The sequence below is a fragment of the Haliotis rubra genome, unplaced genomic scaffold, assembly GCF_003918875.1.
Source record: "Haliotis rubra isolate DU_JTF1 unplaced genomic scaffold, ASM391887v1 Scf324, whole genome shotgun sequence".
Classification (NCBI taxonomy): domain Eukaryota; kingdom Metazoa; phylum Mollusca; class Gastropoda; order Lepetellida; family Haliotidae; genus Haliotis; species Haliotis rubra.
This window is the reverse complement of record NW_025766996.1, coordinates 886,402-900,667: the sequence shown is the minus strand read 5'-3', so window position 1 is coordinate 900,667 and position 14,266 is coordinate 886,402. Positions and strand designations below refer to the sequence as shown.

General features: G+C 40.4%; 1 protein-coding gene across 1 annotated transcript in view; it reads right to left on the bottom strand.

Annotated features, from left to right (window-relative positions):
• Window positions 1-14,266, bottom strand: part of LOC124283911 (sperm receptor for egg jelly-like) — a 31,292-nt gene that overhangs the window by 13,688 nt on the left and 3,338 nt on the right. Inside the window, exon 2 of the mRNA XM_046719945.1 lies at window positions 6,953-7,019. Within this exon, the coding sequence (XP_046575901.1) occupies window positions 6,953-7,019 (67 nt within the window). The remainder of the gene's footprint in view (window positions 1-6,952; window positions 7,020-14,266) is intronic.

Below are 14,266 nucleotides of genomic sequence, written 5' to 3'. Positions count from 1 at the left end.
ACTGTTAATTACTAGAGAGTTTAGACCAACCCAATTCCCGTTAATTACTAGAGAGTTTAGACCAATTCCCATTCCGTTAATTACTAGAGAGTTTAGACCAATTCCACCCCCAGTTAATTACTAGAGAGTTTAGACCAATTCCAATTCCCGTTAATTACTAGAGAGTTTAGACCAATTCCCATTCTGTTAATTACTAGAGAGTTTAGACCAATTCCAATTCCTGTTAATTACTAGAGAGTTTAGACCAATTCCAACCCCGTTAATTACTAGAGAGTTTAGACCAATTCCACCCCGTTAATTACTAGAGAGTTTAGACCAATTCCACCTCTGTTAATTACTAGAGAGTTTAATTACTAGAGAGTTTAGACCAATTCCCACCCTGTTAATTACTAGAGAGTTTAGACCAATTCCACCCCGTTAATTACTAGAGAGTTTAGACCAATTCCACCCCGTTAATTACTAGAGAGTTTAGACCAATTCCACCCCGTTAATTACTAGAGAGTTTAGACCAATTCCACCCCGTTAATTACTAGAGAGTTTAGACCAATTCCATTCCAGTTAATTACTAGAGAGTTTAGACCAATTCCAATTCCGTTAATTACTAGAGAGTTTAGACCAATTCCAATTGTTAATTACTAGAGAGTTTAGACCAATTCCACCCCGTTAATTACTAGAGAGTTTAGACCAATTCCAATTCCAGTTAATTACTAGAGAGTTTAGACCCACCCACCCCGTTAATTACTAGAGAGTTTAGACCAATTCCACCCAGTTAATTACTAGAGAGTTTAGACCAATTCCACCCCGTTAATTACTAGAGAGTTTAGACCAATTCCAATTCCAGTTAATTACTAGAGAGTTTAGACCAATTCCACCCCGTTAATTACTAGAGAGTTTAGACCAATTCCACCCCGTTAATTACTAGAGAGTTTAGACCAATTCAATTCAGTTATTACTAGAGAGTTTAGACCAATTCCAATTCCCGTTAATTACTAGAGTTTAGACCAATTCCAATTCCCGTTAATTACTAGAGAGTTTAGACCAATTCCAACCCCGTTAATTACTAGAGAGTTTAGACCAATTCCAATTCAGTTAATTACTAGAGAGTTTAGACCAATTCCAATTCCCGTTAATTACTAGAGAGTTTAGACCAATTCAATTCCAGTTAATTACTAGAGAGTTTAGACCAATTCCAACCCTGTTAATTACTAGAGAGTTTCCAGTTAATTACTAGAGAGTTTAGACCAATTCCAATTCCGTTAATTACTAGAGAGTTTAGACCAATTCCACCCAGTTAATTACTAGAGAGTTTAGACCAATTCCAATTCCGTTAATTACTAGAGAGTTTAGACCATTCCATTTAGAGAGTTTAGACCAATTCCAACCCCGTTAATTACTAGAGAGTTTAGACCAATTCAATCCCGTTAATTACTAGAGAGTTTAGACCAATTCCACCCCGTTAATTACTAGAGAGTTTAGACCAATTCCAATTCCAGTTAATTACTAGAGAGTTTAGACCAATTCCACCCCGTTAATTACTAGAGAGTTTAGACCAATTCCACCCCGTTAATTACTAGAGAGTTTAGACCAATTCCAATTCCCTGTTAATTACTAGAGAGTTTAGACCAATTCCAATTCCAGTTAATTACTAGAGAGTTTAGACCAATTCCAATTCCGTTAATTACTAGAGAGTTTAGACCAATTCCAACCCCGTTAATTACTAGAGAGTTTAGACCAATTCCACCCAGTTAATTACTAGAGAGTTTAGACCAATTCCATTCCCAGTTAATTACTAGAGAGTTTAGACCAATTCCATTCCTGTTAATTACTAGAGAGTTTAGACCAATTCCACCCCGTTAATTACTAGAGAGTTTAGACCAATTCCAATTCCGTTATTACTAGAGAGTTTAGACCAATTCCATTCCTGTTAATTACTAGAGAGTTTAGACCAATTCCAATTCCCGTTAATTACTAGAGAGTTTAGACCAATTCCAATTCCCGTTAATTACTAGAGAGTTTAGAGACCAACCCGTTAATTACTAGAGAGTTTAGACCAATTACGTTAATTACTAGAGTTGGAGACCAATTCCACCAGATTAATTACTAGAGTTTAGACCAATTCAATTCCGTTAATTACTAGAGAGTTTAGACCAATTCCCAATTCGTTAATTACTAGAGAGTTTAGACCACCCAATTCCCGTTAATTACTAGAGTTTAGACCAATTCCAATTCCAGTTAATTACTAGAGAGTTTAGACCAATTACCAATTTAGACGTTAATTACTAGAGAGTTTAGACCAATTCCAATTCCGTTAATTACTAGAGAGTTTAGACCAATTCCAATTCCAGTTAATTACTAGAGAGTTTAGACCAATTCCAATTCCGTTAATTACTAGAGAGTTTAGACCAATTCCAATTCCAGTTAATTACTAGAGAGTTTAGACCAATCCAATTCCGTTAATTACTAGAGTTTAGACCAATTCAATCCCGTTAATTACTAGAGAGTTTAGACCAATTCCAATTCCCGTTAATTACTAGAGAGTTTAGACCAATTCCAATTCCGTTAATTACTAGAGAGTTTAGACCAATTCCAATTCCGTTAATTACTAGAGAGTTTAGACCAGATTCCAACCCAGTTAATTACTAGAGAGTTTAGACCAATTCCAATTCCGTTAATTACTAGAGAGTTTAGACCAATTCCATTCAGTTAATTACTAGAGAGTTTAGACCAATTCCATTCCGTTAATTACTAGAGAGTTTAGACCAATTCCAACCCAGTTAATTACTAGAGAGTTTAGACCAATTCAATTCCCGTTAATTACTAGAGAGTTTAGACCAATTCCAATCCCCGTTAATTACTAGAGAGTTTAGACCAATTCCAATTCCCGTTATTACTAGAGAGTTTAGACCAATTCCAATTCCCGTTAATTACTAGAGAGTTTAGACCAATTCCAATTCCCGTTAATTACTAGAGAGTTTAGACCAATTCCAATTCCCGTTAATTACTAGAGAGTTTAGACCAATTCCAATCCCCGTTAATTACTAGAGAGTTTAGACCAATTCCAATTCCGTTAATTACTAGAGAGTTTAGACCAATTCCACCCCGTTAATTACTAGAGTTTAGACCAATTCCAATTCCGTTATTACTAGAGAGTTTAGACCAATTCCACCCCGTTAATTACTAGAGAGTTTAGACCAATTCAATTCCAGTTAATTACTAGAGAGTTTAGACCAATTCAATTCCAGTTAACTAGAGAGTTTAGACCAATTCCAATTCCAGTTAATTACTAGAGAGTTTAGACCAATTCCAATTCCGTTAATTACTAGAGAGTTTAGACCAATTCAATTCCGTTAATTACTAGAGAGTTTAGACCAATTCCAATTCCCAGTTAATTACTAGAGTTTAGACCAATTCCAATTCCAGTAATTACTAGAGAGTTTAGACCAATTCCAATTCCGTTAATTACTAGAGAGTTTAGACCAATTCCAATTCCAGTTAATTACTAGAGTTTAGACCAATTCCAATTCCCGTTAATTACTAGAGAGTTTAGACCAATTCCAATTCCCGTTAATTACTAGAGAGTTTAGACCAATTCCAATTCCCGTTAATTACTAGAGAGTTTAGACCAATTCCAATTCCCGTTAATTACTAGAGAGTTTGAGACCAATTCCAATTCCAGTTAATTACTAGAGAGTTTAGACCAATTCAATTCCCGTTAATTACTAGAGAGTTTAGACCAATTCCAATTCCCGTTAATTACTAGAGAGTTGAGACCAATTCCAATTCCCGTTAATTACTAGAGAGTTTAGACCAATTCCAATTCCCGTTAATTACTAGAGAGTTTAGACCAATTCCAATTCCCGTTAATTACTAGAGAGTTGAGACCAATTCCAATTCCCGTTAATTACTAGAGAGTTTAGACCAATTCCAATTCCCGTTATTACTAGAGAGTTTAGACCAATTCCAATTCCCGTTAATTACTAGAGAGTTTAGACCAATTCCAATTCCGTTAATTACTAGAGAGTTTAGACCAATTCAATTCCGTTAATTACTAGAGAGTTTAGACCAATTCCAATTCCAGTTAATTACTAGAGAGTTTAGACCAATTCCAATTCCAGTTAATTACTAGAGTTTAGACCAATTCAATTCCAGTTATTACTAGAGAGTTTAGACCAATTCCAATTCCAGTTATTACTAGAGAGTTTAGACCAATTCCAACCCAGTTAATTACTAGAGAGTTTAGACCAATTCAATTCCAGTTAATTACTAGAGAGTTTAGACCAATTCCAATTCCAGTTAATTACTAGAGAGTTTAGACCAATTCCAATTCCGTTAATTACTAGAGAGTTTAGACCAATTCAATTCCGTTAATTACTAGAGAGTTTAGACCAATTCCAATTCCAGTTATTACTAGAGAGTTTAGACCAATTCCAATTCCGTTAATTTACTAGAGTTTAGACCAATTCCAATTCCAGTTATTACTAGAGAGTTTAGACCAATTCCAATTCCAGTTATTACTAGAGAGTTTAGACCAATTCCAATTCCCGTTAATTACTAGAGAGTTTAGACCAATTCCAATTCCAGTTATTACTAGAGAGTTTAGACCAATTCCAACCCCGTTAATTACTAGAGAGTTGAGACCAATTCCAATTCAGTTAATTACTAGAGAGTTTAGACCAATTCCAATTCCGTTAATTACTAGAGAGTTTAGACCAATTCCAATTCAGTTATTACTAGAGTTTAGACCAATTCCAATTCCGTTAATTACTAGAGAGTTGAGACCAATTCCAATTCCAGTTATTACTAGAGAGTTTAGACCAATTCCAATTCCCGTTAATTACTAGAGAGTTTAGACCAATTCCAATTCCCGTTAATTACTAGAGAGTTGAGACCAATTCCAATTCCCGTTAATTACTAGAGAGTTTAGACCAATTCCAATTCCCGTTAATTACTAGAGAGTTTAGACCAATTCCAATTCCCGTTAATTACTAGAGAGTTTAGACCAATTCCAATTCCCGTTAATTACTAGAGAGTTTAGACCAATTCCAATTCCCGTTAATTACTAGAGAGTTTAGACCAATTCCAATTCCGTTAATTACTAGAGAGTTTAGACCAATTCAATTCCAGTTATTACTAGAGAGTTTAGACCAATTCCAATTCCCGTTAATTACTAGAGAGTTTAGACCAATTCCAATTCCAGTTATTACTAGAGAGTTTAGACCAATTCCAATTCCCGTTAATTACTAGAGAGTTTAGACCAATTCCCAGTTAATTACTAGAGTTTAGACCAATTCCAATTCCCGTTAATTACTAGAGAGTTTAGACCAATTCCAATTCCCGTTATTACTAGAGAGTTTAGACCAATTCCAATTCCCGTTAATTACTAGAGAGTTGAGACCAATTCCAATTCCCGTTAATTACTAGAGAGTTTAGACCAATTCCAATTCCCGTTAATTACTAGAGAGTTTAGACCAATTCCAATTCCCGTTAATTACTAGAGAGTTTAGACCAATTCCAATTCCCGTTAATTACTAGAGAGTTTAGACCAATTCCAATTCCCGTTAATTACTAGAGAGTTTAGACCAATTCCAATTCCCGTTAATTACTAGAGAGTTTAGACCAATTCCAATTCCAGTTATTACTAGAGAGTTTAGACCAATTCCAATTCCCGTTAATTACTAGAGAGTTTAGACCAATTCCAATTCCCGTTAATTACTAGAGAGTTTAGACCAATTCCAATTCCCGTTAATTACTAGAGAGTTTAGACCAATTCCAATTCCCGTTAATTACTAGAGAGTTTAGACCAATTCCAATTCCCGTTAATTACTAGAGAGTTTAGACCAATTCCAATTCCCGTTAATTACTAGAGAGTTTAGACCAATTCCAATTCCAGTTATTACTAGAGAGTTTAGACCAATTCCAATTCCGTTAATTACTAGAGAGTTTAGACCAATTCCAATTCCAGTTAATTACTAGAGAGTTTAGACCAATTCCAATTCCCGTTAATTACTAGAGAGTTTAGACCAATTCCAATTCCAGTTATTACTAGAGAGTTTAGACCAATTCCAATTCCCGTTAATTACTAGAGAGTTTAGACCAATTCCAATTCCAGTTATTACTAGAGAGTTTAGACCAATTCCATTCCGTTAATTACTAGAGAGTTTAGACCAATTCCAATTCCAGTTATTACTAGAGAGTTTAGACCAATTCCAATTCCCGTTAATTACTAGAGTTTAGACCAATTCCAATTCCAGTTATTACTAGAGAGTTTAGACCAATTCCAATTCCCGTTAATTACTAGAGAGTTTAGACCAATTCCAATTCCAGTTATTACTAGAGAGTTTAGACCAATTCCAATTCCCGTTAATTACTAGAGAGTTTAGACCAATTCCAATTCCAGTTAATTACTAGTGAGTTTGATTCAACCTTGCTTATAGCAGTATTGGTGGTTAGTTCACGGCGTATGTTAGCTTAGTGTGGAAGGGAAAGCAGGTCATTTACAGATTTCATTTGCTGAAACTGAAACAATCGAATACATTCAGCACAACCTTTCTTCTTAACCAATCCGGGGCGGTGGGGTAGCCTAGTGGTTAAAGCGTTGGCTCGTCACGCCGAAGACCCGGGTTCGAATCCCCACATGGGCACAATGTGTTAAGCCCATTGCTGGTGTCCCCCGCCGTGATATTGCTGGAATATTGCTAAAAGCGGCGTAAAACTAAACTCAGTCAGTCAGTCAGTCTTAACCTATCCATGCATGCGTGAGTGGCTGTGTTACCAAACAAACTATCATCATTTCATTTTTGAAGCTTTCTGAAAAATGCATTTCTTCAAAACAAATTAGATATTCTCATATATTTCACTCCCTAAGATTTTGTAATCTTTATCAAAAGGGAAATTAGGAATAAACTAGAAATGTTTTCATTTTCTTTTATTGGTAGTAATTCATTACACTCACTTTGTCGCTTCCTTAATGTTGTTGATGAAGACAGCCCGTGGGAGAACAGCACCGCAGCACAGGCCACCTACCAAAGTGAGTGAGTGAGTGAAATATATAATGGCATGTATGCTTGAGTGAGTTTGATGTTACGCCGCTTTTAACAATATTCCATCAACATCACGGCGGGAGACACCAGAAATGGGGTTCATACATTGTAGCCATGTGGGGAATTGAACCAGGGTCTTCGGCGTGACGAGCGAACGTTTTTACCACTAGGCTACCCCACTGCCCCTAATGTGTGCTTGAAGTGAGAGGGACTAGCGCAGTTTTTGGGCCCTTGCCAGTTTTAGTGATACCAGGTACGGCTATGGTGACCACAGATCAGGTTCCGGGTTGCATCTGCAGAACGGATTGCAGTGTCAGCAACGACCGGACTGTTCACGACTCCAGATTTAAGACTCCACGATTCCATCTCATAGGATGACTATAAGCATGTAGATTGAGGCGAGATGAATGCTATCGTGTAATGGTGGATTGGGGCGAAATGAATGCTATCAAGCATGGTGGATTGGGGCGAGATGAATGCTATCAAGCATGGTGGATTGGGGCGAGATGAATGCTATCAAGAATGGTGGATTGGGGCGAGATGAATGCTATCAAGCATGGTGGATTGGGGACGATGAATGCTATCAATAATTGTGGATTGAGGCGAGATGAATGCTATCAAGCATGGTGGATTGGGGCGCGATGAATGCTATCAATAATTGTGGATTGGGGGAGATGAATGCTATCAATAGTGGTGGATTGGGGTTAGATGAATGCTATCAATACTTGTGGATTGGGGCGAGATGAATGCTATCAAGCATTGTGGATTGAGGCAAGATGAATGCTATGAAGCATGGTGGATTGGGGAGAGATGAATGCTGACAAGAATGGTGGATTGAGGCGAGATGAATACTATCAAGAATGGTGGATTGAGGCAAGATGAATGCTATCAAGAATGGTGGATTGGGGCGAGATGAATGCTATCAAGAATGGTGGATTGAATGCATCGAGATGAACTATGTGGATTGGGGCGAGATGAATGCTATCAAGCATGGTGGATTGGGGCGAGATGAATGCTATCAAGAATGGTGGATTGGGGCGAGATGAATGCTATCAAGAATGGTGGATTGAGGCGAGATGAATGCTATCAAGAATGGTGGATTGGGGCGAGATGAATGCTATCAAGAATGGTGGATTGGGGTGAGATGAATGCTATCAATAATGGTGGATTGGGGTGAGATGAATGCTATCAAGAATGGTGGATTGGGGGAGAGATCAAATGGTGGATTGGGAGCGAGATGAATGGATTGAGGGCGAATCAAGCATGGTGGATTGAGGCGAGATGAATGCTATCAAGAATGGTGGATTGAGGCAAGATGAATGCTATCAAGAATGGTGGATTGGGGCGAGATGAATGCTATCAAGAATGGTGGATTGAGGCAAGATGAATGCTATCAAGCATGGTGGATTGGGGCGAGATGAATGCTATCAAGCATGGTGGATTGAGGCGAGATGAATGCTATCAAGAATGGTGGATTGGGGCGAGATGAATGCTATCAAGAATGGTGGATTGGGGGAGATGAATGCTATCAATAGTGGTGGATTGGGGGAGATGAAGATGAATGCTATCAATGCTATCAAGCATGGTGGATTGGGGCGAGATGAATGCTATCAAGCATGGTGGATTGAGGGAGAAGATGAATGCTATGAAGAATGGTGGATTGGGGCGAGATGAATGCTATCAAGAATGGTGGATTGAGGCGAGATGAATGCTATCAAGAATGGTGGATTATCAAGAATGGTGGATTGAGGCAAGATGAATGCTATCAAGAATGGTGGATTGGGGCGAGATGAATGCTATCAATCAAGAGAATGGTGGATTGGGGTGAGATGAATGCTATCAAGCATGGTGGATTGGGGCGAGATGAATGCTATCAAGAATGGTGGATTGGGGCGAGATGAATGCTATCAAGAATGGTGGATTGAAGCGAGATGAATGCTATCAAGCATGGTGGATTGGGGCGAGATGAATGCTATCAAGAATGGTGGATTGGGGCGAGATGAATGCTATCAAGGATGGTGGATTGAAGTGAGATGAATGCTATCAAGCATGGTGGATTGGGGCGAGATGAATGCTATCAAAGAATGGTGGATTGGGGCGAGATGAATGCTATCAAGAATGGTGGATTGGGAGAGATGAATGCTATCAAGAATGGTGGATTGATGAGATGAATGCTATCAAGAATGGTGGATTGAGGCGAGATGAATGCTATCAAGAATGGTGGATTGAGGCAGAGATGAATGCTATCAAGAATGGTGGATTGAGGGAGATGATGAATGCTATCAAGAATGGTGGATTGGGGCGAGATGAATGCTATCAAAGAATGGTGGATTGGGGCGAGATGAATGCTATCAAGAATGGATTGTGGATTGGATTGAGGCAGAGATGAATGCTATCAAGATGGTGGATGGTGGATTGAGGCGAGATGAGATGCTATCAAAATGGTGGATTGGGGCGAGATGAATATCAAGCATGGTGGATTGGGGAGAGATGAATGCTATCAAGCATGGTGGATTGGGGCGAGATGAATGCTATCAAGCATGGTGGATTGAGGGAGATGAATGCTATGAAGAATGGTGGATTGGGGCGAGATGAATGAATGCTGGATCAAGAATGGTGGATTGAGGCGAGATGAATGCTATCAAGCATGGTGGATTGAGGCGAGATGAATGCTATCAAGAATGGTGGATTGGGGCGAGATGAATGCTATCAAGAATGGTGGATTGGGGCGAGATGAATGCTATCAAGAATGGTGGATTGGGGCGAGATGAATGCTATCAAGAATGGTGGATTGGGGTGAGATGAATGCTATCAAGAATGGTGGATTGAGGCAGAGATGAATGCTATCAAGCATGGTGGATTGGGGGAGAGATGAATGCTATCAAGAATGGTGGATTGAGGCGAGATGAATGCTATCAAGAATGGTGGATTGGGGCGAGATGAATGCTATCAAGAATGGTGGATTGAGGCGAGATGAATGCTATCAAGAATGGTGGATTGGGGCGAGATGAATGCTATCAAGAATGGTGGATTGAGGCGAGATGAATGCTATCAAGAATGGTGGATTGAGATGAATGCTATGAAGAATGGTGGATTGGGGCGAGATGAATGCTATCAAGAATGGTGGATTGGGGCGAGATGAATGCTATCAAGCATGGTGGATTGGGGCGAGATGAATGCTATCAATAAGCATGGTGGATTGGGGCGAGATGAATGCTATCAAGAATGGTGGATTGGGGCGAGATGAATGCTATCAATTAATTGTGGATTGGGGCGAGATGAATGCTATCAAGAATGGTGGATTGGGGCGAGATGAATGCTATCAAATGCTATCAAGAATGGTGGATTGGGGCGAGATGAATGCTATCAAGAATGGTGGATTGGGGCGAGATGAATGCTATGAATGCTATCAAGAATGGTGGATTGAGGCAGAGATGAATGCTATCAAGAATGGTGGATTGGGGCGAGATGAATGCTATGAAGAATGGTGGATTGGGGGATGAATGCTATGAATGGTGGATTGGGGCGAGATGAATGCTATCAAGAATGGTGGATTGGGCGAGATGAATGCTATCAAGAATGGTGGATTGAGGCGAGAGATGAATGCTATCAAGCATGGTGGATTGGGGCGAGATGAATGCTATCAAGAATGGTGGATTGAGGCGAGATGAATGCTATCAAGAATGGTGGATTGGGGCGAGATGAATGCTATCAAGAATGGTGGATTGAGGCAGAGATGAATGCTATCAAGCATGGTGGATTGGGGCGAGATGAATGCTATCAATAATTGTGGATTGAGGCGAGATGAATGCTATCAAGCATGGTGGATTGGGGCGCGATGAATGCTATCAATAATTGTGGATTGGGGGAGATGAATGCTATCAATAGTGGTGGATTGGGGTGAGATGAATGCTATCAATACTTGTGGATTGGGGCGAGATGAATGCTATCAAGCATTGTGGATTGAGGCAAGATGAATGCTATGAAGCATGGTGGATTGGGGAGAGATGAATGCTGACAAGAATGGTGGATTGAGGCGAGATGAATACTATCAAGAATGGTGGATTGAGGCGAGATGAATGCTATCAAGAATGGTGGATTGAGGCAAGATGAATGCTATCAAGAATGGTGGATTGAGGCGAGATGAATGCTATCAAGAATGGTGGATTGGGGCGAGATGAATGCTATCAAGAATGGTGGATTGGGGCGAGATGAATGCTATCAAGAATGGTGGATTGGGGTGAGATGAATGCTATCAAGCATGGTGGATTGAAGTGAGATGAATGCTATCAAGCATGGTGGATTGGATTGCTATCAAGGGTGGATTGAGGCGAGATGAATGCTATCAAGAATGGTGGATTGGGGCGAGATGAATGCTATCAAGCATGGTGGATTGAAGTGAGATGAATGCTATCAAGCATGGTGGATTGGGGCGAGATGAATGCTATCAAGAATGGTGGATTGAGGCGAGATGAATGCTATCAAGAATGGTGGATTGGGGCGAGATGAATGCTATCAAGAATGGTGGATTGGGGAGATGAATGCTATCAATAATGGTGGATTGGGGCGAGATGAATGCTATCAAGAATGGTGGATTGAGGCGAGATGAATGCTATCAAGAATGGTGGATTGGGGCGAGATGAATGCTATCAAGAATGGTGGATTGGGGGAGATGAATGCTATCAAGAATGGTGGATTGGGGCGAGATGAATGCTATCAAGCATGGTGGATTGAAGGGAGATGAATGCTATCAAGCATGGTGGATTGGGGCGAGATGAATGCTATCAAGAATGGTGGATTGGGGCGAGATGAATGCTATCAAGAATGGTGGATTGAGGCAGAGATGAATGCTATCAAGCATGGTGGATTGAGGGGCGAGATGAATGCTATCAAGAATGGTGGATTGAGGCGAGATGAATGCTATCAAGAATGGTGGATTGAGGCGAGATGAATGCTATCAAGAATGGTGGATTGGATTGAGATGAGATGAATGCTATCAAGAATGGGGGCGAGATGAATGCTATCAAGAATGGTGGATTGGGGCGAGATGAATGCTATCAAAGCATGGTGGATTGGGGCGAGATGAATGCTATATCAAGAATGGTGGATTGAGGCAGATGAATGCTATCAAGAATGGTGGATTGGGGCGAGATGAATGCTATCAAGAATGGTGGATTGAGGCGAGATGAATGCTATCAAGCATGGTGGATTGGGGCGAGATGAATGCTATCAAGAATGGTGGATTGGGGGAGATGAATGAATGCTATCAAGAATGGTGGATTGAGGCGAGAGATGAATGCTATCAAGAATGGTGGATTGGGGGGAGATGAATGCTATCAATAGTGGTGGATTGGGGCGAGATGAATGCTATCAAGAATGGTGGATTGGGGAGATGAATGCTATCAAGCATGGTGGATTGGGGTGAGATGAATGCTATCAATAATTGTGGATTGGGGAGATGAATGCTATCAAGGATGGTGGATTGAGGCGAGATGAATGCTATCAAGCATGGTGGATTGAGGCGAGATGAATGCTATCAAGAATGGTGGATTGAGGCAAGATGAATGCTATCAAGAATGGTGGATTGGGGCGAGATGAATGCTATCAAGAATGGTGGATTGAGGCGAGATGAATGCTATGAAGCATGGTGGATTGGGGCGAGATGAATGCTATCAATAATTGTGGATTGAGGCGAGATGAATGCTATCAAGAATGGTGGATTGGGGCGCGATGAATGCTATCAATAATTGTGGATTGGGGGAGATGAATGCTATCAATAGTGGTGGATTGGGGTGAGATGAATGCTATCAATACTGGTGGATTTGTGGATTGGGGCGAGAGATGAATGCTATCAAGCATTGTGGATTGAGGCAAGATGAATGCTATGAAGCATGGTGGATTGGGGAGAGATGAATGCTGACAAGAATGGTGGATTGAGGCGAGATGAATACTATCAAGAATGGTGGATTGAGGCGAGATGAATGCTATCAAGAATGGTGGATTGAGGCGAGATGAATGCTATCAAGAATGGTGGATTGGGGCGAGATGAATGCTATCAAGAATGGTGGATTGGGGCGAGATGAATGCTATCAAGAATGGTGGATTGGGGCGAGATGAATGCTATCAAGAATGGTGGATTGGGGCGAGATGAATGCTATCAAGAATGGTGGATTGAGGTGAGATGAATGCTATCAAGCATGGTGGATTGGGGTGAGATGAATGCTATCAAGAATGGTGTATTGGGGCGAGATGAATGCTATCAAGCATGGTGGATTGAAGTGAGATGAATGCTATCAAGCATGGTGGATTGGGGCGAGATGAATGCTATCAAGAATGGTGGATTGGGGCGAGATGAATGCTATCAAGAATGGTGGATTGAGATGAATGCTATCAAGAATGGTGGATTGAGGCGAGATGAATGCTATCAAGCATGGTGGATTGGGGCGAGATGAATGCTATCAAGAATGGTGGATTGAGGCGAGATGAATGCTATCAAGAATGGTGGATTGAGGGGAGATGAATGCTATCAATAATGGTGGATTGGGGAGATGAGATGAATGCTATCAAGAATGGTGGATTGAGGGCGAGATGAATGCTATCAAAATGGTGGATTGGGGCGAGATGAATGCTATCAAGAATGGTGGATTGATGGCAAGAAATGGTGGATTGAGGCGAGATGAATGCTATCAAGAATGGTGGATTGGGGGGAGATGAATGCTATCAAGAATGGTGGATTGAGGCGAGATGAATGCTATCAAGAATGGTGGATTGAGGCGAGATGAATGCTATCAAGAATGGTGGATTGAGGCGAGATGAATGCTATCAAGAATGGTGGATTGAGGGAGATGAATGCTATCAAGAATGGTGGATTGGGGCGAGATGAATGCTATCAAGAATGGTGGATTGGGGCGAGATGAATGCTATCAAGAATGGTGGATTGGATTGGGCGAGATGAATGCTATCAAGCATGGTGGATTGAGGGAGATGAATGCTATGAAGCAATGGTGGATTGGGGCGAGATGAATGCTATCAAGAATGGTGGATTGAGGCGAGATGAATGCTATCAAGAATGGTGGATTGAGAGAGAGATGAATGCTATCAAGAATGGTGGATTGAGGCGAGATGAATGCTATCAAGAATGGTGGATTGGGGCGAGATGAATGCTATCAAGAATGGTGGATTGGGGTGAGATGAATGCTATCAAGAATGGTGGATTGGGGCGAGAT